Source organism: Populus alba, chromosome 4 (assembly GCF_005239225.2).
Source record: "Populus alba chromosome 4, ASM523922v2, whole genome shotgun sequence".
Lineage (NCBI taxonomy): Eukaryota > Viridiplantae > Streptophyta > Magnoliopsida > Malpighiales > Salicaceae > Populus > Populus alba.
In genome coordinates this window covers 2,451,211-2,475,691 of record NC_133287.1, presented here as the reverse complement: position 1 = coordinate 2,475,691, position 24,481 = coordinate 2,451,211, and the positions used below count along the sequence as shown (strand labels likewise).

The window sequence follows — 24,481 nt, the reverse complement described above, 5'->3', positions numbered from 1 at the left end:
ATGACAAAGAAAAGTTCGGACAAAACAATAGTGTTCGGAGTTTTTTTATTAGCACACCATGGCCCTTATCTTATATTCCACCAATAGAGAGAGATAAACAAAGTAAAAGCATTAAACTTTACTTGCTGGAGGAGACATTCACTCCGGCTTGATGCTTCTTTTACCAATTACTTTAATCCACGCATGCCTAAATATTAACCACGAAAAAACACGAAAAGCTTCTTATCTTGTATTCAAAAAGAAATCCAATCCACCATCAGCTTTTCACACGCAAAGACACAAATCACTTGTTCAATGTTCTATGCCGGCTGTCTACTCAGAACAGCCTCTTGTCACTGCAACATATTGCCAAAACAAGTCAAAATTGGCTACCAAGAAGTTTCCTAGGTTTCATGAATGTAATAGTTTAAGATGCTTTACTGCTTCTTCTTATGACTTGAACGGAATCAAAACTGCAATCAACCTACTGATGCCAACTTCACCAAAATGTTTCAGGTCTGATTCACAAACAAAACTGCAACTTACCGGCCAAAGTACCATAGCTTTCTGTATTGAACATAGGAAGAGAACATACAGGTCCTTGAGTTCATCTGCATTTGAGGCTAGTAGACCATATTCTGGCAAACACTATCCTGACTCCTGACCTGAGAAGGAATAAATCCCAGAACTGACAGAGATGATCCAGCCAGACCACCTTCCACAGTTTAATTTTGGCATTGAATGCACTTTCAACCATAATCTTTTTACTTTCAGGCTGACTACACTAAGATAGCCTGTCGATCCTTCATCTCCCTCATGAATGCAAGAGTATATATACACATAGCTTTGATTGGCCAAGATAACAGGGTACATTGCACATTACAAGGAGAGTAAAGCATGCAACTCTTTAGAAACAAGCTCTGGGAAACTAAACCACCAGTTGTGAGACAAAAAAGAACATTCAAGAACAGTTGCTAATCAATATTAGAGAAAAGCACAACACTATTCCCCCAACGCAGGCAATTCTAGAATGAAATGCTGGAGCGACCACCTTTAGAACACAGCATGGCAGTGATCAGTGAACAACAGAGCAACAGATAACCGCATTTCTACCAAAACATTTGGACTAAGAGAAAACCAAGTTACAACAACCAGAAATCTTTAGGAACACAAGAAAAATGCATGAAAACTTTAACATCTATCTTCGAAATCAACAGAATCACTAAGAGAGCTATTGTAAATCAAGACATCGAACATCACAGCTAAAACTTTATCACAACTTATCAAATCTTTCTATAGATTCATACCTACACAATACATTAAACAAAGTAACACAAGACCTATGGTATTGAGCAAACTCTTAGTATACCAACACATGTCATTTTCTACATAAATGAATAATTTTATCATATGAGGTAGAGTTCATCCCAATCCCATAGACTTGCAGTCTCAGTGAAAAACCAATAGCAACCCAAGCAACATCAAAGAAGAGAATAAATTGAAGCGTACAATCAGGAAAATGGAGCAAGTAATAGGAGACACAGTAGGAAGGAATGACAGCAAAGATGAGGCAAATTGTTGAACATGGCCAACGAGTTCAAAGTTTTTATATACTAACTAATACCATCTAAATCAACCATTCAAGATTAAATAAATCCGATTAACATTGAACTTAACCAGTATAGCTACCATCTAAATCACTCATTCAAGCTTAAAAGGATCCGATTAAACATATTTTAACGAACAACCAGCATATCTACCCTCTAAAACAACTCATTCAACATAAAAGGATTTGTATTTAATACATTAGAACAAACTAACAGTATTCCATTGTTTCCTTTTGCATTCCAACTATCTTCAATCCCAGTATTTGACAGAACAGAAACAGTTGCCATATCAATACCGAATCAGATACTCCTTTTCCAAAAAAAAAAAAACCTTTCAGCGAAAGAAAAAAGGTTAAAAAGTAAAAGCGGATTGGAGACAAAAAATTTCCAATTTGAAACCTTTGCAGCTACAACCATTAAATTTCAGAGATTTGACTTATTAAAAAAAAAAAAAAACATATATCATATTCCCTATCAAATCTCTGATCCTTTTCTTTGTACACAAAACTATCCAACAACCCAAATAAATCCATGCCCCCAAAACAAACCCCAAAATTCACCTCCATCCCTCCAACACTCTTCACCCTCCATCTATAATCTCTTCATGCTACCCCCTACAACTTAAATTTTGCACCAAATTAGCTGCATTCCTTCTAATTTTTTCATTTTCATCATCCAAAAACCCAACACAAATCTCCAACACCCCATCTTTTTTGGCCTCTACACGCATTTCCTCTGCGAAACTACACAAACAGTTCAATGTAAAAAGCGCACATTGCACCCCTCTTTCGCTCCCATTCCTAATAACCTTAACCAAAACTTCCAAACACCCATTAACCTTCCTTATTTCCTCCCTCCCTTCCTTACATTTCACCAACAAACTCAACACTTCCACCGCTCTTTCAAGCCCCATCCCACCAATTTTCATCAAAATTGGCACAGCTCCACACTCCACTGCACGCTTTCTATTATCAACAAATGAACAAATCGCATACAACGCAGTGGCTGCTTCTCTCACTTCACGCCCTTTTCCATTATATAGAACCCAAATAAGCGTTTTTATCGCATTCGGGTACGCTCCAATTGTGGCTTTGTTGACTTCCACAACAGCCAAACTTGTCAACATTGTGCAACCAATGGCTCGGGAACTTGGCGACCCGACTCGGATAACATTTATGACCCGACCAATTACACCTTCAGCTACAAGGCCCACCTTGTTATCATCATCAAGAGAGAGATTAAGGAGGAGGGCCAGTGCTTTCTCTTGGATCTCTGACTCGGTCGAGTCGACACAGTTTAGAATCGTTGAGACTGCACCAGACTCAGTGATTTGGCGGCGGAGACAGGGGTCAAGCTTGGTGAGTCTAGTGAGTTGACTCAGTGAGTGAAGACTGGACTCCAGAGTCGAAGATTGGGAAACGAGAGCGGAGATTAAGAACTGGGTTTGGTGTTTCTTCGATGGGTTCGGATTCCGATACGGGTTCGGGTCTGGTTGTGATTTTTGGATTGTAAAGCTGGAAATCAGGCTTCTCAAGGCGTGGTTGGGTATAAGACGAGGGTGTTCAGGCAAGGGGAGTTTGGTGATTGGACAAGTACGGTGGCCGGAGTCGAGCCACCGTTGGATTGAGGAGCGGTCAAAGGTATGACCCGAAGAGAGAATAACTGGGTCGGACATGATTTCTAGTGAAATTGGACACTTGAAATCATCAGGGAAGTGTGTAGCCATGTTTTCGTGTCTCTAAAAAAACTGGGTTTTGTTTTGTTTGCGTTTGGTTGGGTTTTTGAGTTAGTTTCTCCCACTAGAAATGTTGACTCAGTGAGTTTCTCTTAATAAAGGAGAGAGGGAAGGGGGGGCTTGGAGGTTTAGGTTCTTGAGTAAGGTGGGGTTTGTTGAATGACTCTAATGCCCTTGTAGCTTATCTAAACTTTCACGAGGGTTTTGGTGTTTTTTATTTACTTTACTTTTTTCTACTTTGATTTATAATCATACGAAGGTAAGAATTTCTTACAATTTATTTACCTATTCATATACAATATATTTAGATGGAAATTTCTCATTTACAGTAAATAAATAAATTCATTTACAATAAATAACATTTTTAAATTCAAGTAATTAAATAAGTTAAACAAATCAATTTAGAAACAATTATTATATTTATATACTTGAGAGAGAGAGAGGGTGTATATATATATATATATATATATTATCTTCAATATAACTAGCATATATAAGATTATATATTTTAATTAATTATGATGATTTTGTGATTGTTTAACGTTATAGTAATGATTAATTTTTAAAGTAATTTTTTTAAAATATATATTAAAATAATATTTATTTTTATTTTTAATATTAATATAAAAAAATATTTTTTTAAAAAAACAGTTTCTATCGCGAACATGCACTTTTTTGTAATTATCTTCCAACTTAGAAAAGGCAAATAATATTTCTGGACATAGAGGGTCAAATTAGGGATTCATCATGGGGTTAAGTCCTTTTGCAATCTTATGTGGTTTGTCGTTTAGTTATCAGGAAACAAGGTGGAATGGGGATTTGGGGGCCTGCTTTTAATGAGGGCAGTTTAGGAAGGTACAGCATTTTCTCCTTTGTTAAACGGTCCATTGCCTTTTACTAATGGCTGATAATTAAAGAGGAAACAGTAGAAAACGTGTAAGAGATTAAAAATTTATGTCACAGTATAATATATAATTATATCTTATCTTAAAATATTAATCAAATACAATCTAATAATATAGGTTTTAAATTGAAATCAATTAAAGTGAATCTTGTAAATTTGAATTAATCTTGTAAATTTAAGTTAAACTTTCAAATCTATAATCCATTAAATTGTTAATTATAACTTAAAATCTAATTAATTAAATATTTAAGGATAAAATTAATTAATTTAATTTAAATTTAAAGATGAAAAAAAATTTAGCGTAACTTAAATTTAAAATCCTGTTGATTTTTTTAAAAAAATCTATGTAGTTTTGATTTTTTTTTTTAATGAACTAATCCAACTCATAACATATGACTTGGATGTAACTTAGACCTTGTGATTATCAATATTTAAATTGAGTTTAATAACTATAATTATTATACTATTATAGACATCGGGCTATATTATAACAATTAATCCTTTATACAATAAATATTTAAGGTCTTATTGAATAACTTAACGTTGTTGTCGATCGAATGGATGAACACCATCTTAATCCTTATTGAATTTTCGTTTGTATCTTTGTTCACTTAAAGTTAATTTAGTTTGTTTATAGATAATATAATAAATATAATTACTTCAAATCCAGATTAATAAATAATAAAGCTATTATCCTAATTAATTTGTTTTGGATTAGCGTGTAATAATTTTAACAGCACATATCCTTAGCAAATCAATCAAAATATCATAAAGTGAGTTTTTAAAATTTATATTTAATTAATTGACTTAATTTAATTAAAAATCTTTTTAAAAAATAAATTTAATAAAGAACAATAAATTACAAAAATATAAGATAACCTAAATTATTTTTCAAAAGTAATGAAAATTCTATAAAAAAAAATAAAAAATAATGAAGTCCAATCTCCGATTAAATAAATGTTAAAGCATGAGACTTAAAAAATAAAAGTTTTTTTTTTAAAAAAAAATACAAGTAAACTCAAGTAAATTTCTCAAAATTGAGTTAATTTTTCAAACTTGCAGCCCATGAAATATCTTAAACCATGATGAAAATATGATAAAGCCCGTGGAAACTAGTTCATATTTCTTTGATTTTAAGGTTAATTGAATTATTTTATTATGTTTAGAAAAATTAAAATATTTGAAAAGCCCTTGAATACTAGTTTAATTTTATTTTTTTTGTGTTTTTAAAGGTATTTCCCCCGCCCAATTCATAAATGACTAACGTGCTATGAAAAAAAATAAATCATATTACCTTTAAGGGCAAGTTCAATAGTTTTTTAAGGGCAAGTTCAATAGTTTTTTTTTTATTATTTTTTTTTATTCTCACCCTTTCTGTTGTTTTAATGAAAACACTCATTTTTATCAAAGTTTAAAAATAGCTCAAGATTTTTTAAAAGTTCAAGCTCATCATGTTATATATAAACTAATACGGCGATTATATATAATTTTGGCATGAATTTTCTTATCAACAATATCATTTATATATATATATTAGTAATAAGCTGGTTAAAAATGTTTGTGAAAAGGTTTTTCAATGCATTTATGTTGATTACTCAACAAAAAATGGATACATTGTATTAGTAATCCACATGCAATTTGATGTAGTATTCAAACTTGGTTAACAAAACATTGACTTCATTTTATTTTTAATCACAAAACACATTTGAAATAAATAATAATAATAATAATAAATAACAATACTCAGATTTTGTTGACAAAATTATATGTAAATATCATCATAACCCATCATTAAGACAAAAAAATAATTATTATATAGCCCATTAATTTTCCCCTAAAAAAACCAATCATTTGTTATTTCCGCTCCAATTCAATGCCTCCCATGCACTTGGTAGCACAACCACAAGAATATCAAATGCCCTTTCACATTAATATTCAAATAAATGATTTAAAATTTCCAAACAACCACCATTGCTTAACCATCATTATTTTATTTTTCTTTAAATATTGTTAATCACTACACTAAAAAAAACATAATTATTAAATTTTACTTGATTAGACAAGCCAATTTAGTGATTTATTGAATTAAAATTTTATCTAAGTCATATATTTTTTTTTAAATAATAATTAGATTTTGACTCGGTCAAATCCAAGTTATTTAGTAGGTTGTCAATTCTTGATTAAATTGAACTAAATAAACTTGAGTAGGATATCACATGAATAATTCTAATTTTTTTATTTCAATTTTTAAAATCAACAAAACAACATTGGTTAACGCGGCCCTATAATCATGGAAAAAAAAAAACTTAAGCACAAATAGAGAAAGGGAAAGGTGATGGGGCATGTGCTATCTTGTCACAGTTGTACAGAAATTAATGGCTTAGATTGATCTGGATAAAGAAAGTGATGGTGGGAAATTGATAACAACAAGTTGAAAAATTGCAGCCGACATGCTTGAAAGAAAAATTACAACTATATTCTTATCCTTTTCATTATTAAAAAAGGACAATCAATAATAATAATAATAATAAAAAGAACCAATGTGGTTCATGAGTTTCGTCACCTATTCATATTGTGGCTAATTTTAATAATTCCTTGGCCGTTTATATAGTTATAACTATCATTATTTTGCCCACGCTTTGCTGAGGGCGATTTTAGGTTATGAATGAAAATGTAGTTTTTTACCAGAATAAACATAACATGTATGAAAAATAATAATTGCTAAGCAATAATAAAAAGAACTGCAGTTAGGTATAGTATCAAAGGTTTGATAATATATATATATAGATAAAGTTATAAACAATAATAAAATGCAAATAAGCTGTTAGATTGCTGAGCACTTAAAGGACATTGTTGTTTTCAAACTATATCAAAATTACAGAGGCAACAGTCATGATAATATAGATTAAGTTATAAACAACATCAAAAGTGGAAATAAGCTGCCAGATTCCTCTCCATGTTCTTGCTACAGGAATCTAAATCCAAGTCATTTGTAGAGGAATTGCTAGTTTTTCTGCAATGTAAAGACAATAAAATAAATTATGTAAAGACAACAAATCCAAGTCATTGTTGTTAGTATTTTTTGGACATGTTAAATAGCCTTCACAAAAATGTTTTTGGTTTTTTTGTTTTGTGTTATAGATGCAATTGAAGGTTGAAAATTCTGTGAACATTTGTGTAGTAGATGAAGTTTAAATGTGTGGATGAAGCAAGATATAAAAATTGACCATGTTTTTTTTTTTTTTACATTATTGTATATACAATTTATGTAGTCATTATAAAACCTTTTTCAAAGCAATAAAAATCCTAAACTAAAAAAAAAAAGGAAAAACTTTTTTTCTCAAAAAACTCCAGCATCACATTGCTGTGATTATTCCTTCAGGGAAGATGAAAGAGGGGAGCATTTGAAATCATGTGAGAAGAAACGAAACAAAAGTTTCTTGTGGCATTAAAACATAGTGAAGAAATTGAGTGCAGTGTATGCCTGGATAGTGTGCTTTCAAAGCCTACAACACCTAAAAGAAGGCTTGCAGTCCTGCCTAAATGTGGATCATCCATTGTGCATATCATGTATAAGGAATTGGTGTCATGGTTCCCCAACCTCTGGGATGACTTTAATTTACAACATTCACCAAGAAAGTAACCATATTTATTGCAATTGTTTAAATAACATATGCACATGTTTTCTTCTCATTGTTAATATACATATTTCCTTTACTAATTCTTTGGTTTTAATGAAAAGTATTAACATTGATATATAAATTTTCCAGGGAATGATTTTTTCTCTTTTAAGAATTGTTTTCAATGTTATAATTAGCATGTAAAGAAGAAAAGAACTCATGAATTATAGGCTGTGAAGTGAAGAGAAATAGGTAAATGTAAAAAAAATAAAAAAAAATAGAATTAGAAAATAAATAACAAATAAAAGGCATGTTGGACAAATTAGAAATTGATTTATAAGAATGTGAGGCTAAAAATCAAACCTTCGAGGATGATGAGGATGTTGCCCGTTGTTTTTTCAAAGGTGGAAGTGAGTGATCAAATGTCTCAAATGTAGTTATGTTTCCCAGGTTTCCTTGGACTTCAATTGCTTTGTCATGCTCATCTTCATGACTATTTCCTTGGACTTCAATTGCTTTGTCATGCTCATCTTCATGACTATTGTAACCAAAGGAGTTAAAGAGATGCAAGGCAGAACCATCACAGGTTAAGAACCATCAAATTTAGCACGTGTTAAGGAAAAAAAAATGTAAAGAAAGTGTGGGGAAATGTAAACTTGCCTGAGATACTGTGTTGCATCTTCAAAATCAAGTGCACGTCGTGCTTCACTGTTTATGCTTGTTTCCTTGTTTGGTGATATGTTCTGAGGTGGTGTTTCCAAGGAATCAGGAGCAATCCTGAGTTGTGTGATAGTATTTTGTGGAGTTGATGGAGCTTTGAGAACCTGTTTCATATAGCTTAATAGAGTAGATGTCTTGGATGTAGGAGATGATTTAGCTTCTGGAGTTGCTGTTTCTGGAGGATGGATGCTCTTATTTGTGCTGTCGTCAAAGATATTAGTAATGATAACCTCACATCTGTTGGTGATGGATCTGAAAGCACCAAATCGAAGCTAAAAAATCATGCTTTTGTTTAACTTTGCTGCCATGGCAGGAGGAAGAACTGAGGGATCAATAAATTTTTTATCATAGACATAATGGTGGGCCGATGATCCAAAAAAGTTCTCAGCAGTTTTCCCAAATAGAAGAAAATTAGTGACATCTTCTCCATCGGTAACAATGCATTCTAAGCGAAACCTATAATATAAAATTGAATACATGTTCATTAATAAGAAGTGCATGATAATGTATCCAAGGAATATGATTTTTTTATTTAACAACTTAATATTGCTTTAGTTGTGAAATTAGATGACTTACCATGGAATTGGAAGAGAGGTGATAGCATCATGATTCATGCATGTGTAATTGTTTTCGCCCCCACTAAGTTTTTTGTTGCATTTTGGACAACTTGGATACCACCAGCCATTAGGAAAATCAAAGTCAACAATCGAAGCTTGACATGTGAATCTTAGATGCTGGTAATGGAAAGGAAATACATGTTTCAGAAGTGTGGTTAGATGAAATTTTAAAAACTAATTATATGAAAAAGGTAAAGTATGTTATCAAAGCTAATAATAAAAGGGTTTAAAAAATAACCTTGTGCTCATAAGGACTCATGCAAAGAATCTCATGTATTGTTCTCCTATTTTCTTTGATTTGTTCCTTTATCGATAAAACAACATTTGATGATGAAGGGAGTTGTTGTATTTCAACGGGTAGTTGTGCAAAGCTGCGTGTACAATCAATTAAAAAAGATGATGAAAAAATAATTAGTTAGAAAAAAATTGATAATGGTAAAGCATAAGAGAGATGGTTGATGTTGGAATAACTTACAAATGTTTATATGCCAAGCATTCTGGTATGTCTGGATTGAAGTACCAAAGAGAGGCGGCTGTACTGTTAAGATTTGGTTTTCCTTGTGAACAAAAGAGTTTTTTGTAATAAAATGAAAGGATAATTAGTTGGATCAGAATGATAATAAAAATGTTAAAAAAAAAATTTTAGAAAAAAAAAATAGAAGTAAAAATTACCCTTAAATTCCATGACACGAAATCCAGCAAACGCAATGATAACCGGAGATGGCAAGTTATGAAGAGCGAGTCCATCAAAATCTCTAGCACTATCACCCCAAAGAGTTATGCGAAGCTCCTCACCACTTTGAAAGAAAATACAAAACAAATTTGATCAATAAGCTTGATAAAAGTAAGGTAATTTGCATTTAATTTTTCAACTCACCGAATGTTCTCAAGCATGAATTCTCTCTTATTTTCGAGTGTCTGTCCACGAACCATAACTTGTTTAAGTGGCTGCAATGCTTTAAGTCTTCCAAGGACATCTTAAAAAACAGGAATGAATACTTTTAAGTGATGTTATCAAGCTGAGTTCAATAATAGAAATGTTTAATAATAGGCTAAATGAATAAATGGTAAACCTGTAAGAATTCTAGAGCTTTTTGACTTGGTCATAATATGTGCATAATCAATAAAATTAAAGTAGTATCTAGGAACAGAAGGTGTAATAGCTTCAATGCTTGTAATCTTTGTGTTAGATTTGAGATCAATCACAACATCATGGGCAGCAACTGTGTTTACTGCTCTGTTTTCATAAGTATAGAATCCTTTGATTTCATAGTGATTTCCTTTAATAACTGTTGCTGCAAATGTTGGGAGATCTCTTGTTTTAGCTACAGCTTGAATAGCTCCACCCTATATAAAAAAAAAAGATTAACGTTGGAATGAAAAAAATAATTGTTCACCATGCCAACAACCAAATGGAATAGAGTTTTTAATGCAATATGTAATAAGGTTTAGAATTTTGAATGCAATATGTAATAAGGTTTTGTAAATTATTTCAAGAAGATTTTTGATGACATTGGAAGTGAGGTATTGGTACTACTAGAACATTAAGTTAAAAGACTGGTTTTAATAATGAATTTAAGAGATTTTATGTCTTAATATTTCTTAAAATGTTTAAATTGGTTGTTATGTATAAAGTCTATGAATTTGAAGCAAGATTTTCTAAGTCAACAAACATGTCTTGAGGTGAAGGTGAAACATTATTTCTAGCAAGATGCACATATATAATAATTAATTATCGTAAACCATTGTATAAATGAAAGCTGCATATAAAAGATGTATAGAATAAAAGATAAATATACTTGTTGGTTGCTTCTCAATGTTTGTTTATAATTGGATGTAATATACCTGGTAAACCGTGGCTCTAGTATGGAATTGTAACTGAGATTTTCATGGTAATTGGTGTAGTTAGCAGTGATTGCATCGTAAAATTTCTCAAACTCTTATATTAAATCATGTCAAGTAATAGAATAAATGAAATTTGCTTGACCTGTATGAAATTTTCTATGAATTATATAAAGCAAATGCAATGCTTGGGGATTGTCTGGTTTTTTAAGCATGTAGAAAACAAAGTTGATTGTAAATCATAAATGGATGCTAAAAATTGATCATGTTAGTTTTTCTTAACAATTTCAATATTGAAAAGTTTTTTCCATAAGTTGAATAAGTAATTGCTGGTTTAGTAGTGAACTTAACTATAGTTCTATAGTAATGAATTAAAAAGGAAAGGAAACTTGGTTTTCCATAGAGAATCTTAAGAGCAAATAAGTACCTCTGGTTAAGTAAAAAAAAAATGTTAAATTGCCAAAGTAAAGAAAATATTCAGAAATGAGTGGACATGCATTATTCAAACATTTAAATATATAGAAAATAAGATTCATTAGTGGTTATATTTTCATGATAAATTATACCTGATTGTCAACAAAAACACAATTAAAACTGCTTGGCTGACCATTAAATTTAGCAATCCAAACTCGATAGGCCCTAGCTCGTAATGAAGGGTATAAGTTGTATTTTTTAATCTCTTTTATAGGTAGAGCCATTTTCCTGCAAATGATTAATAAAAAAAATATTAGGAGCAATGATAAAAATAGTAGAGCTAATATTAATAAAAAGAATGACATGTATTGCAAATATTTAATTTAAAATGAATGGGGGAAAAACAACAAATGGAAACATGTCCAAACTAAAAATGATAAATCGAATAATTTTTTCTTTTGTAAAAAACATCACCTTAGAAAAGAAAAAAAGACAGGGAGCAAAAGATTGACAAAAAAATAGCATGTGCTTATGAGAGATCAAGACACTGATAAAGAGCTAAGAACATCTTTATACACAATGTTTTTCACATAGATTGAATGATTTCCTTCGGCATCGCATGTAATAATCTTTAGTCCTTGTCTTGATGTAACCCGTGAAAGAGCAACATACAATTGTCCATGAGTGAAAACTTGATCCTTGAGAAAAACCCCGACAACTTTCAATGATTGTCCTTGACTTTTATTTATTGTCATAGCATAACATGGTCTTATAGGAAATTGTCTTCGTTTAATTGTGAATGGACATTTTGCATCATTTATTGGAAAAACAATCCTGGGAATAAATACACGATTGCCAATAAAAGAGCCTGTTATTATTTGAGCTTCTATGACACTCTCAGCAAGTTGCGTAACAATAAGTCTTGTTCCGTTACATAAACCAGCTGATAAATTAAGATTGCGTAAAAGCATTATTGGTGTGCCAATTCTCAAGGAAATTGTGTGGGATGGCACTCCATTGAACTCAAGTTGATTGATAAATTCAACGGGATACAAAATATCTGCATTATCACCATCGCTCGATGTTTTGCAAACAGTATCAATACTCAGGTAAATCCGCTTCATTCCTGGCAACATGTTTAAGATAAAATCGTTGATCTCAGAAACTGTAGCATTTCTTGGAGTTACAATTGCTCTTTCTCTAAAATAGCATGGATCAATATTGATATCACGAATAGAGGGATACACTGATGAAACAATTGCCAATATAGGGTTAGATCTAGGTTCAAGCAAAAGATCTTGTGGTATTTTAATCATGGATGCATCATAATCATCAGGGAATAAAACTTCCTGTTGAGTTGCATCACCAATTGCAAGAATCCAGTTGGCAAAAATAGCAAGTTCTTTCTTTTTGTCGCACGTCAAAAACTTCCGCACGACATCATCTGGCGATTTTTTATTTATTTATGTTCTGCTTGGTTTGTTGGAGTCGCCACCTAGTATTATGGTTACTAGGAACCTATGGTCTGCGAGAGTCTGAGTAAGGGACTGGTTGTGCAAGGGGAAGACGCATCACCCCCAGTGCACCCTACCTAAGGTAAGCTGCATTGTTGTTTGATTGTTTTTCTAGGTCGAGTCTCTATTCATTGGTCTTTCTAAGGTTCAAGGTAGATCTATCTTCATGAGAAAATCTCTACCTTATAGGGTTATATCCTAACCGTTCTAAAAATCTGAATTTTAGCATCGCATGTCTTCACCTTGTATCTTTAATACCTGAGGGTGTACTTTATCGTGTAATTTACACCCCACAAATATTAAAGTCTACATTTGGATCCTAAAAAGGATTGGAAAAATATTTTTGACATGTTGGCCAAATCCTAATGGATAAATCATAAACTGGTTACGATATCCATTTTATTTTTTAAAGACATGAAAAAGATGCAATTTTTTGTTTTTTTGTTTTGAAAAATATGCTTGGAAAAATTTTAGAATCTGGCCGTATGCAATGAAATATTTTTTCTTTTCGAAAATGCTTTGATTTTTTTTGAAATATTTTGGAGAAAACCAGGTATTTTAATACCGAATTTTTATTTTACAATGTAAATATACAACTCGATATTATGCAAAACTTGGTGGAAAAATATTTAAGAAAACCACAAATTTTTACCTGATTTTTTTTGAATATTTTTGAATATTTTTTTATTTTTTTGTTATTTTTTATTTTTTTGGGCCGGGCTGGGCCAGAACCGGCCCAGCCCAAGTGACTAATTAATTAGCCACTGCATGCAGAAATGAATTCTGCATGCAGCGACTACGAAGAATGAAGAAGAAAAAAAGGAGCAGGGAGGAGAGAGTTACCTGGCGTGGAGAGAGTCGGCAGCCTGGCTGGTGGTGCGCGGTGTGACTGGAGGCGGCGAGGCCTGCAGCGTGCACTGGTCCCGGCTGGAAGAAGAAGGAAACAGACCCTGCAGAGGAGAAGGAAAGCTCACAGTTGCAACTGTTGGAGCGGCTGGAGAGAGAGCTGCTGTCCTGGCGGCCTCTGGGAAAGGCAAAAGCTTCTGGTCGAGGTGGAAGCCGCTGGAAAGGGTGGTTTCGCTGCTGCTGCTGCTGGGGTTGCGGTGGTGAAGAAAAAAAGAAGTTTTGCAGGGAAGAGAGGGAGAGAGAGAGAGAGGTGTTGCAGACTTCGGTGAGGTTGCTGGGTGATGGATGGGATGTGGTATTTCGTGGGAAGGATGGTGGCGAGATCAGTGGTGGCGGCTAGAGGCCACGCGGAGAGGAAAAGGAAAGAGAGGGCTGGTTGCAGGAAAACCGGGCAGGAAAAACTGATTTTTGTCCAACTTTGAGCTCAGGTTTCTCCTCCTCCAGAGCATTAAATTGGCTCCTATTTATAGGGATGGAAAGAGGGTAATCTTGTGTTCAACTGGGAAAAAGTCTCAGCCTTTGATTCGACTCGAGGAATCCAAGCCGTTGGTTCAAAGTGTGCACCTCGAACTGCCAAATTTGGCAATCCAAGGCTGCAGACTGCCCGAGGGTGCCACTTTGGGCCAATAAACGGAGCTGTCCCCAAGTTGTTACACCCGACCGGACCACTCTACGAGATAAAGATGTTTCAGGGGAACATGTTGGTGCACGCCTTGTCAAATTTGGTGCCCAAACGAGTGAGAAAACGCGCCTGGAAAGCAGCCACTCGGGCAGCTTTGTGAGGAAGATGATGAACAGTAACCGGGCGACGCGTCGCCTGGTCCCTTCCCTCAACACAAAAACGGCGCCGTTTGGGATAAAAATTAGGGCTTTTTGCTGATTTTCAATTTAGCCCTCCAGCGTTCAATGTCTTTCAATTTGACCCCCGGATTTTGTTAATTAGACCCCTATAGTTTGGCGCCTTTTGCAAGTTGGTCCTTGTCTTTGGATTTTGTCAATTTAACCCCTAATTGACCCAAAAACTTCAATTTTCTTGCAATTTGATCCCTGATTTCAATCAATCAACTTGGTAAAAATTAAATTTGGTCTCTTAAAATTCCAATCTTCTCAATTAAGCCCAAATTAAGCTCCCAAACTTAATTTTTCACCAATTAAGCCCCAAATAAAATTAATTTGACCCATTTAAAGTATAATTAAGTCCTTGCACTTAATTAAATCCTTCAATTGGACCCAAATTAATTCTTAAACATAATTAAAATTCAATTTGGCCCATGATTAAATCAAATTGACCTATTAAAAATTTAATTATGTCCTTGGGACTTAATTTTTATGCAAATTCGTCCAATAATCATTTAATTTGACCTTGAATTTGCATTGTATTCTTCTAAAAATTACAGCTTGATTTCCCGACCTACCTTCTCCACGTTGTCAACCTTTATTTTATTTTTTGATTTTTATTTTGAAAAAAGAAATTGATTTTTGGGGAATAACCCAGAGTTGGGTTATGACACTTTTGATCATTTGAAAGTCCATTGGATGATAGCCTCATATTCTCTGTAAGAGTGAGAACTTTAAATTTAGACCACAAATTAGAGCTGCAAAGAGATGCATGGACAATGTCTTCCTTTGTTCCTCCGGGAATAACAGGTAAAATCTGCCTGAAATCTCCTCCTAATAAAATTGATTTTCCACCGAATGGTTTATCATTGGGCAAGTTGTTACCATTTGTTAGGACATCACGAAGCGAGCGGTCTAATGCTTCAAAGTAACACCGATTATTCATTGGAGCCTCATCCCATACAATTAGAGAGGTCATTTGTAGAAGTCGTGCAAGATCAGTTTTTTTCTTAATCTCGCATGATGAAGTATCAAAAACAGTAAGGGGGATCTTAAATCTTGAATGAGCTGTGCGACCACCAGGAAGCAAAAGTGATGCAATACCCGATGATGCAACAACAAGGACAATCAAACCATCTGATCTCAACCGATTGATTATTGTATGCCACAAAAATGTTTTCCCAGTTCCTCCATGGCCATGAACAAAAATTAATTCTTGTCTTTTTTCAAGGATAGATTTAACAACACAATCATAAAACATTTAGTTGACATTGATTGATTTGTGGGAAAGCTGATGAATGTTGACATATAAGTTCTGCAATATCGTAGTTAAGCTCTTCTCTCAAAATTTTATTCTTTATTTCTGACAATAAACGCCCATCAGGCATTGGAAGCTTCTGCTTTTCAAGAGATGTGCCAGCAACATTGAAGAGAAGCTCAAGCTCGTATAGAACATAGTTTTTAAGCTCATCATCGAATAATTTAAGATTAGGCATGGCAAAGCTGGATTTGAAACAGGTGATAATATCATCATACATTGAGCGCCAGAATTTATTGAGCAAAACTTCTGGATCAGCAACATCACAGAAAAGAACAACACTGACAAAGAGATTCCTAATTTGAGGAGATGTTGCAGTAGCCATAGCCTCACAAAAGACGTCTTCCCATTCTTTATCATCCCCTAAAAGTCCCAAGGTCTTGCAAGCAAGTTGAAATGTTGGATGCACAACACCCGAAACATTTTTTAGATAATCAAAGCTCAATGCTCCTCTTACATGGTTAAGGAGTAGTCTTAGAAAATAGAGCTCTCCTGAGGTAGGGTGAACATATGTTAATCGACCAAGACTAAAACCTTTTGATCTTGGAATCCATTCTTTTTGACCAGGATCCCAAACATATTTATGTGGAAATTCTGAGAAGTAAAGCTGACGTGCTTCATGATCAATTCTATTACGTGTGAACCATTCTGTGAGCATTGTTTTTTCAATACCTGGTTTTTGAAGTATTGATGGTAGAATTTCATTTCCTGAGTAAACAACATTTTGATGCAATGGCAAATGGATTTGAAGTCGCTCAACAGGAGGTGATCTTGAATGTATTGGAAATTGTAGAAGACGCCAGACCGCTTCATATGGGCATATAAAACGACAATTCATATACGCATGGATCTCATCAGCATGATCTTTTTCAACAACAACTCTACATCTGTCAGATCCCTTGCTTACGTACTTAAAAAGATACTTAATTAACATTGACTGACAACAGATCTCAATATTTATGTGGGCATTATATCGTAATAAGAGTTCCCTATTATATGGAACAACATATCTGTTGTTGAGCTGAATGCCATTTTTTATAACAAAATTGTCTTTAAGATCACGACGCCTGTAATAAACAAAGCCATTATCATCAAAAACAGTATGTGTCTTGAATTTTTTTGGGAATCTTTTTTAGCAAACTCCCTCATTCATACACTGAGATTTTGGATTTGCAAGACCACATGGACCATGCATCATGAATCTTGAAACAATTTCATAGCATTTTGGATCTGTAAGTTTGTCAGGGATTTTAGCTGAAACAATGGAATCAACATCTTCAGGTGTACAACATTTAAAATTCGAGTGTAGCCAAATTAATATATGAGTGTGTGGCAAACCCCTCTTTTGAAATTCAATTGCACAAACATCTACAAAATAAAAAGAAAACTAAGCCAAACAATCCTAATAAGAATAGAAAGTTGTAATGTTTAGAAGAAATGAGATAAAAGATAAGGCACCTGCAATTATCTGACCAAAAGGCTTGCCTGATTTTATGAAGGCTAACATATCAATAACCTTCGATCTAAAAACACGTGTAATGATATCAGGCTTGTCTTCATGTTTGTAAATTCGACCTTTTGTAAGCTCCCTTCGTATCTCAGGCCAATTAACATTACATGTGAATGTAATAAATAGGTCAGGATTTCCATAGGCTCTACATATAGCCATTGCATCCTGGTAATTATTGATCATATAACGTGGGCTACCAGTTAAAGAAGATGGAACAATGATTTTCCCAGCTGAGAAACCTTCAACATCCCCATTAAGCACAGCTTCATGGATACCTTTATAAACTTCTGCACGTAAATCTTTTTGATTAGCTCTGATATAATCAAGACGATCTTCTTCAACATTAACAAATGCATCGACCAAGAATTGTTGGTACAAACGACCTGCTTTAATGATGGTATTATCGCACCCAGGCCTTTCATTAATAAGGTAAGCATAATAAGCTCGCATCGAAACTCTTGACCTTTTCCTTGTTTTTCCATGTCCATGATCAACAAACATAATATTATAGGAGTAGCCATCTTCACCATAAGGAAACAAAAGGGGATATTGTAATGCCATGAATTTTGGATGTAATTTTGAGATCCTTTTTAAAGAACCTGAAAAGCATTCAATAATTATATCCCGTTGTGAGAAAAAATCTCCAATATCTCCAACAACTAATCCACCAATGTCATTTGATGTAGGATCATCATATTGGCGTGAATCATGGTTTCGCTTTCCAAGTAAGCAAAGTTTATAATCAATAGATTGGATAATTTGAGTTTTGTCTCTAGCTTTGCGAAATAATTTGGCAAGCTCGTTTGTTTCATCAAGCATTCTTAAAAGATCCACAACAATATTCTCATCTAGAGATGATGATTTGGAGTCTCTTGTAAATGGAAAAAGTCTATTTGCAACTTCGTGAGCAGTGTCAAACACATAGAGTTGTGCAAACTTTGGTGATTCTCCATCAACATAAGTATCCATCTTTGCGCCCATCGATGTGAAAGCAAACATAGAGTTATAAGCTCGTATATTGTCTCGAAATGTTTTTGAGGCAGAGCCAATGCTGGGATCAAGAAGAAAATCAAGAATTGGAGGAGTTGGTTGCATAGATGGAAGGGAAACTCGACCATTAAGGCAACAAAGTGAGAAAGATGGATTCTTTTTAGATGAACGTGCAAGACATTCTTGGAGCCAAAAAAGCGCATTACAATGGCGACATGTAAAAGTCTTATCACCAAAGTCAACATACTCACATGTTTCCCCTAGAAATTACAAAGAAAATGAAAGATAATGAAAAAAAAGAACATGGATGATATAAGGTATAAAAAAGAAGAAGTAGAGTTCGGGAAATTTCAAGGTAAACTCACTTTTTTGTTTTTTTTGGTATTCAGATTGGCCAACCAATAGGCTTTGATAAGCAATTGGTCCATGTGTGGTGTTAGTCTCCAAGCTAGTATTGTTTGTGGCATTTTCATCGAAGGGAAATCCATATGGAAGATGTACCCGACTTGTTGATGCTATTGATGAAGAGGTACTGTTATTTGAGATTGAATAATTTCCTTGTAAGGAAGTAGAACATGATGCACCATCATCAGCAGTATGTAAAAGCGAATGATCATTGGTTAGATGATCAGAGTTGTACGACGTTGCTTGCGTGAATGAAATATTTTCATCACCCAAATTTCCTTCACTATAAATATGGATTGTTGAGTTGTATGGTGAAGAAACACTAGGTCCAACATCATGGAATGGTTGTAATCTTTGTCTATCGCTAGTCATAAAATCGTTGCTTCTAAAAGTTAAAACATAAATTTAAATGGTTAAAGATAGTCAATCAAGGCAATTTTAATAACATGGTTAGAACTGAGAATATAAATGGAAAAGAAATAAAAATTCGATGAAAGAATAAGAAATTGAACATAAAATTTAATCATGAAATAGAGGAAACATGAACATATGAAAAAAAATCATATTGATTTGAAAAAAAATGAAACATAGAATGGAAAAGTCAAATACAGCAACAAAGAAAGCATGAAAAATGCAGGCCAGGTTTCAAAAAAAAGGTGCACCTGTAGCTGCAGTGAGACAGGAAAAATATGGTCTTTTAGCTTCCTGTAACGGGGAGATAGTTGAACAACAATTGGAATAACAGACCTGCAACAAATGGTGAAAAATAGAAAGCCACGAAGCAAATTTGAATTTGTGAGGTGGACAATAACAACAACAACAAAAATACATGTGATCATAGAAATTGCAAGCAAACAATTATGAAAAATATGTTTATTCTGCTGCAAATTTCAGAGTTATTGCAATGGAAAGAAGCAAATGCAATAATAAAAAAAGTGTGCGGTATTTGTTGCAATTAACAGAGATGGTATGAAATGAACATTTTTTTTCTTACCAAATTCTCGGTGTAAACCAATTAAGCCACAAATTATATGCAATTCAATTCAAAGCGTAAAACGTGTTCATTATACCGCAAAATTTAGAGTTGTTCCAATAGAAAGAAGGAAATGCAACAAAATAAAGAAAATGAGTGGAAATTGTTCTAATAAATAGAGCTGTTACGAAATGAACAAACTTTTTTCTCACCAAATTCTTGTTGTAAACCAATTTAGTCATTAATTATATGCAATGCAACTAAAAGCATTAATTCAGCCACGAATTACATGCTCAAATTAAAATCTTGGGAATTAACAACATAATTATAACAAAGAAATTTTTCTTCATGCAAGCATTGTTCAAAATAAAATTAGTAGGTCATCATATGTAATTGAATTGAAAAGCCTTGACATGTGCAATGTATATTGTTGTGGAGAAAATAGAACAAAAAAAAAAAAAAAACGGCCAAGCATAATGTTGTCAATGATTTCAACCATATTATATGAAATCAAATCCAAAGTGATAATTCAACTGCCACTTAAATACAATTTAACTCAAAATCTAACTAAAACTAAATCGTACGGGAATGGTTTCTAATTTTCCAATCAAGGCAATTTTAATAATATGGTAAAAATCAAAAATTTCATTGGAAAACAATTAAAAAAAAACTATTTAATGAAAGAATAAGATTAAAAAATTCACCAAAAAAGTTAATTATGTAATAATGGAAACATGAACATATATAAAAATCCAAATTAATCCATAAAAAAGCAAGCACATAGTGGAAAAGAAAAATACAGTGACAAAGTTGCAGGCAAAAAACAGGTGAAGTTTGAAAATAAAGGTATACCTATAGCTTGAGTGAGAACAGGAAAAAGGTGGTGTTTCAGCTTCCTGCAACCTAGAGATAGTTCAACAGCAATTGAAATAACGTGCCTGTAACATATGGTGAAAAATAGAAAGTTAGCAAGGAAATTTGATCTTTAAAGATGGACAACAACAATAATAAAAAAATGTGTGATTATGAAAATCAAAAGAAAAAAATTATGAAAAATGTGTTTAATCTACTGCAAAAATAATAGTTGCTGTAATGAAAAGAAGCAAATGCAACAATAAAGAAAGTGAGTAGAATTTGTTGCAACAAACAAAGGTGATACCAAATGAACTATTCTATTTTCCACCAAAATCTTGTTGTAAACCAATTCAACCACTAATTATATGCATCCACTTCAAAGCAGCGACAATTCAATCACCAATTACATGCAACCGAAATTAACTAAAGTAATGGCAATTAACAACATAATTTTAGAAAGAGAATTTTTTTTTTATGCAAGTGTTGTTGGAAACAAAAGTAGCCAGCAATCACATGTAATTGAATTGAAAAATCTTGATATGAGCAATGTATATTTGTTGCAAGAATAAAACCCAATAAAACAATAATGGTTAAACACAAAGCTTTAAACCATTTTAGGCCCAAATTATATGCACTGAAATTTAAAGTGATAATTTAATTGCTAATTACATATAATTTAATTTAAAGGCCAAGGAAAAATAAAACAACATGTTAAAAATTCTTTATTCGACAGTAGCACCTTAAATGACCATGTCAAACCAATAAACAATTTAATTTTATGTTTTTAAGCATAGAAGAAATAACATTGACTGCCTGCATTATTTCATTAGCTAACCTAGCAATTAACACCCAAATGGAAAAATCTTCAACATACTGTTATTTCTTATTCTTAAGCATATTTCATTTCAGAATGCATCTCTTTAAATAACCTCTAACATGAGTTCAACCAACTCTTTTTTAAAACATATATCACTAAGCATGAGTTCAAGCAACACCTTTTAAAAAAAGAACACATATCAGCAAGCATATATTTTTGACCAGAGCAAAACAACACCCTAATCTTAAGCTATCATGCAAACAAAGAATAAGCATTGATTAATTTAACTTAAGCTCTTTCAACAACAATGAAGATATTCTAAAAAAATTAGTAGAAATAACTTGTAAGAAAGAATGAAACAATTAAGAACCAGAACACTGTTTAATAAAAAAAAAGAGGCATGAAAATACCTTGTGAAACATTCCTTGAAAGTGGATAGCAAAATCAATAGCCTACACCATTAAACATTCTGAGAAGGTCCACACAAAATAAAGCAACCTGTAAAACAAACATTTTCAAATGCATAAATCCACTAATCACCCAAATTAGCACCCAAAATCAAGATGGAAAAAAACCACAAACAAATTGTTTTTCTCATATCTGAAGCACCAGTCAACTTCAAATGCCTCATCTCAAATAACAATTTTTTTAAAAGGGAACAAAACAACGTGAAATTTAACAACAATGAAGCAACCCAAGGCTTTGTGTGAACATAGTGCAACAAAGAAATGTTATTAGATAATGTATGTATTATGCTGATCATGCTACAAACGAATGAGATAACATAATACAACTCACACATTACAATTACATGCAACTAAAATTAATTAAAGTCATGGCAATTAACAGTATATTCTCAGAAAGAGAATTTTCTCTATGCAAGTTTTGTTGAAAAAAAAAGTAGCCAGCAATCATATGTAATTGAATTGAAAGGTCTTGAAATGAGCAATGTATATTTGTGGAGAGAAAATAGAACCCAATAAAACAATAATGGCTAAGCGTAAAGTTTTAAACCATTTCAGGCAGAAATTATATTATTTCATCAGTTGAAACTTGAAATGTTTGCTTTCATGGTTTTGGTATAAATTAACTACAAATGCATTGAATTTCCAGAACCATGATTTACTTAGTAGCTAATATCTTTTTCTGAAAATTTTAAAAAAGTCTTACAAATTGCATGCAAATAAGATATCTCAAGATGATTTTAAATTGATACTCTAAGAATTTCAATAAATAAGCATCCTAAATTACCTTTATTTAAATATAATTTCTATACATATTTAGTATGCATACATGATTGTTTTCCTATATGTTATGCAAGTTAGAATAGTAACAGTAACAATGCTATAAAACATTTTCAGGAGCCTTGATCCATATCTTTTAGCACGAACCGAAGGACCAGAATGCTTGAGGTTTGTGATTAACATTATAAATTAGCCGCGTTTTCTTCTCCCCAAGTAGAGAATTAAGGAAAAGGAAAATGTCAAATGACCAGAGGCTAGGTGCAGAGCCAATCCCATGCCTTATTTTTTTAGCTTTTTTTTTGCTTTTACTATATGCAAAGTAACAACGGCAAGTAAAGAAGCAAATGCTACTTTAAACAGACAAAAATTGGTGAGGTCTTGGAATGATTTGTGGTGTAGTTGAAAGGGGCGGCTTGAAAGAACATGACAAGGGAAATCTTTGTTGTGCATACTGGACCGAAAACAAACATAAATAAAACACAAACATGCAGATTTACGTGGTTCCCCAAAACCGGGTACGTCCACGGAGGCAGCAGATTGTATATTATTGGAGGAATGATACAAACACTCAACTCAACCCAGTACAATCCCAGAAAACCCAGTGTTTCACTACACTCGGTGTTTCTCTCAAATCTGTATTTTTCACTTTCACAGTTGCACTCACTTGCACTCACTTGCACTCACCACACTTCCTCTGCACTTGACACTTCCTATATTTTCTCTACACTCTCTCGTCTCTGTCTTTATAGGAGAGCTTTGGCAGCACCTTGATGAGAATTGATAATGGTAAAAAAGAAGGAGAGGGTGGTTGATAGTGGTTGAGTAAAGGAGAGGGTTGTTGAGAAAAATGTTGACAATTGCAAATGTTGACAATTTGCTACAAATCTCCACCTTAGCAAGATTTTTCCATCCAATCCTCATGATTACTCAATACCGCCTCCATTGCGCCATATGGCACTGCACCTTGAAGGTGCTCAACATCGAGAGATGTTGATCAAGTCCAAACAATGTTGGAACTTGATCCCTGAGACACATTTTGTGAGCATGTCAGCTGGATTATCTGCGGTACCAATCTTCTGTAGCAGAATATCCCCTTCATCCATAATTTCTCAAACAAAATGAAATCGAACATCGATGTGCTTGGTGCGGGAATGATGAACCTGATTCTTTGCCAGACAAATAGCACTTTGACTATCACAATGGACATCCACGTGCTCTTGAACAATTCCCAAATCTTCAATCAACCCATGTAACCAAATAGCTTCCTTGAAAGCTTCTGTTAGTGCCATGTACTCTGCCTCAGTTGTTGACAAAGCTACTGTTGATTGTAAAGTTGACCTCCAACTTACAGGCCCTTTAGCAAGTGTAAACACATAGCCTGTTGTGGAACGATGCTTGTCTAAGTCACCAGCATAATCCGAATCCACATAATCAACTAAATTTTGTTCGAGTCTATCATCCCTCTCAAACTTCAAACCAATATCAGTTGTGCCATGAATGTACCGTAGAATCCATTTAACTACCTGCCAGTGACCCTTTCCTGGATCATGCATATACCTGCTCACCATACTGACAGCATGTGAAATATCTGGTCTCGTACAAACCATTGCATACATTAATGCACCAACTGCATTTGCATACGGAATTTGAGCCATATGTTTGCGCTCTTCCTCT

General features: G+C 33.3%; 2 protein-coding genes, 2 long non-coding RNA genes and 1 pseudogene across 4 annotated transcripts; all 5 read right to left on the bottom strand.

Moving 5' to 3' along the window:
- Window positions 1-1,755: 1,755 nt before the first annotated feature.
- Window positions 1,756-3,427, bottom strand: LOC118042800 (U-box domain-containing protein 8). Its single transcript, XM_035050511.2, has one exon. The coding sequence runs from the start codon at window positions 3,310-3,312 to the stop codon at window positions 2,194-2,196; it is 1,119 nt and encodes a 372-aa protein (XP_034906402.1). The 5' UTR covers window positions 3,313-3,427; the 3' UTR covers window positions 1,756-2,193.
- Window positions 3,428-7,033: 3,606 nt separating this feature from the next.
- LOC118042794 (uncharacterized) lies at window positions 7,034-8,335 on the bottom strand. The gene is made up of 2 exons (XR_004686514.2): window positions 8,209-8,335; window positions 7,034-7,238 (listed from the first exon to the last, which is right to left on the bottom strand). It is a non-coding gene; the product is annotated as an uncharacterized lncRNA (long non-coding RNA).
- A 36-nt stretch (window positions 8,336-8,371) lies between these two features.
- LOC118042831 (replication protein A 70 kDa DNA-binding subunit C-like) lies at window positions 8,372-10,169 on the bottom strand (annotated as a pseudogene).
- A 1,808-nt stretch (window positions 10,170-11,977) lies between these two features.
- Window positions 11,978-18,492, bottom strand: LOC118042830 (uncharacterized). Its single transcript, XM_035050552.1, has 6 exons — window positions 17,472-18,492; window positions 17,171-17,381; window positions 16,064-17,080; window positions 15,350-15,915; window positions 13,796-13,902; window positions 11,978-12,787 (listed from the first exon to the last, which is right to left on the bottom strand). Exons 1-6 carry the CDS (start codon window positions 18,490-18,492, stop codon window positions 11,978-11,980), a joined length of 3,732 nt encoding a protein of 1,243 aa, XP_034906443.1.
- On the bottom strand, window positions 18,493-22,106 carry LOC140955548 (uncharacterized). Its single transcript, XR_012169770.1, has 4 exons — window positions 21,974-22,106; window positions 20,744-20,794; window positions 19,581-19,665; window positions 18,493-19,303 (listed from the first exon to the last, which is right to left on the bottom strand). It is a non-coding gene; the product is annotated as an uncharacterized lncRNA (long non-coding RNA).
- Window positions 22,107-24,481: the final 2,375 nt, after the last annotated feature.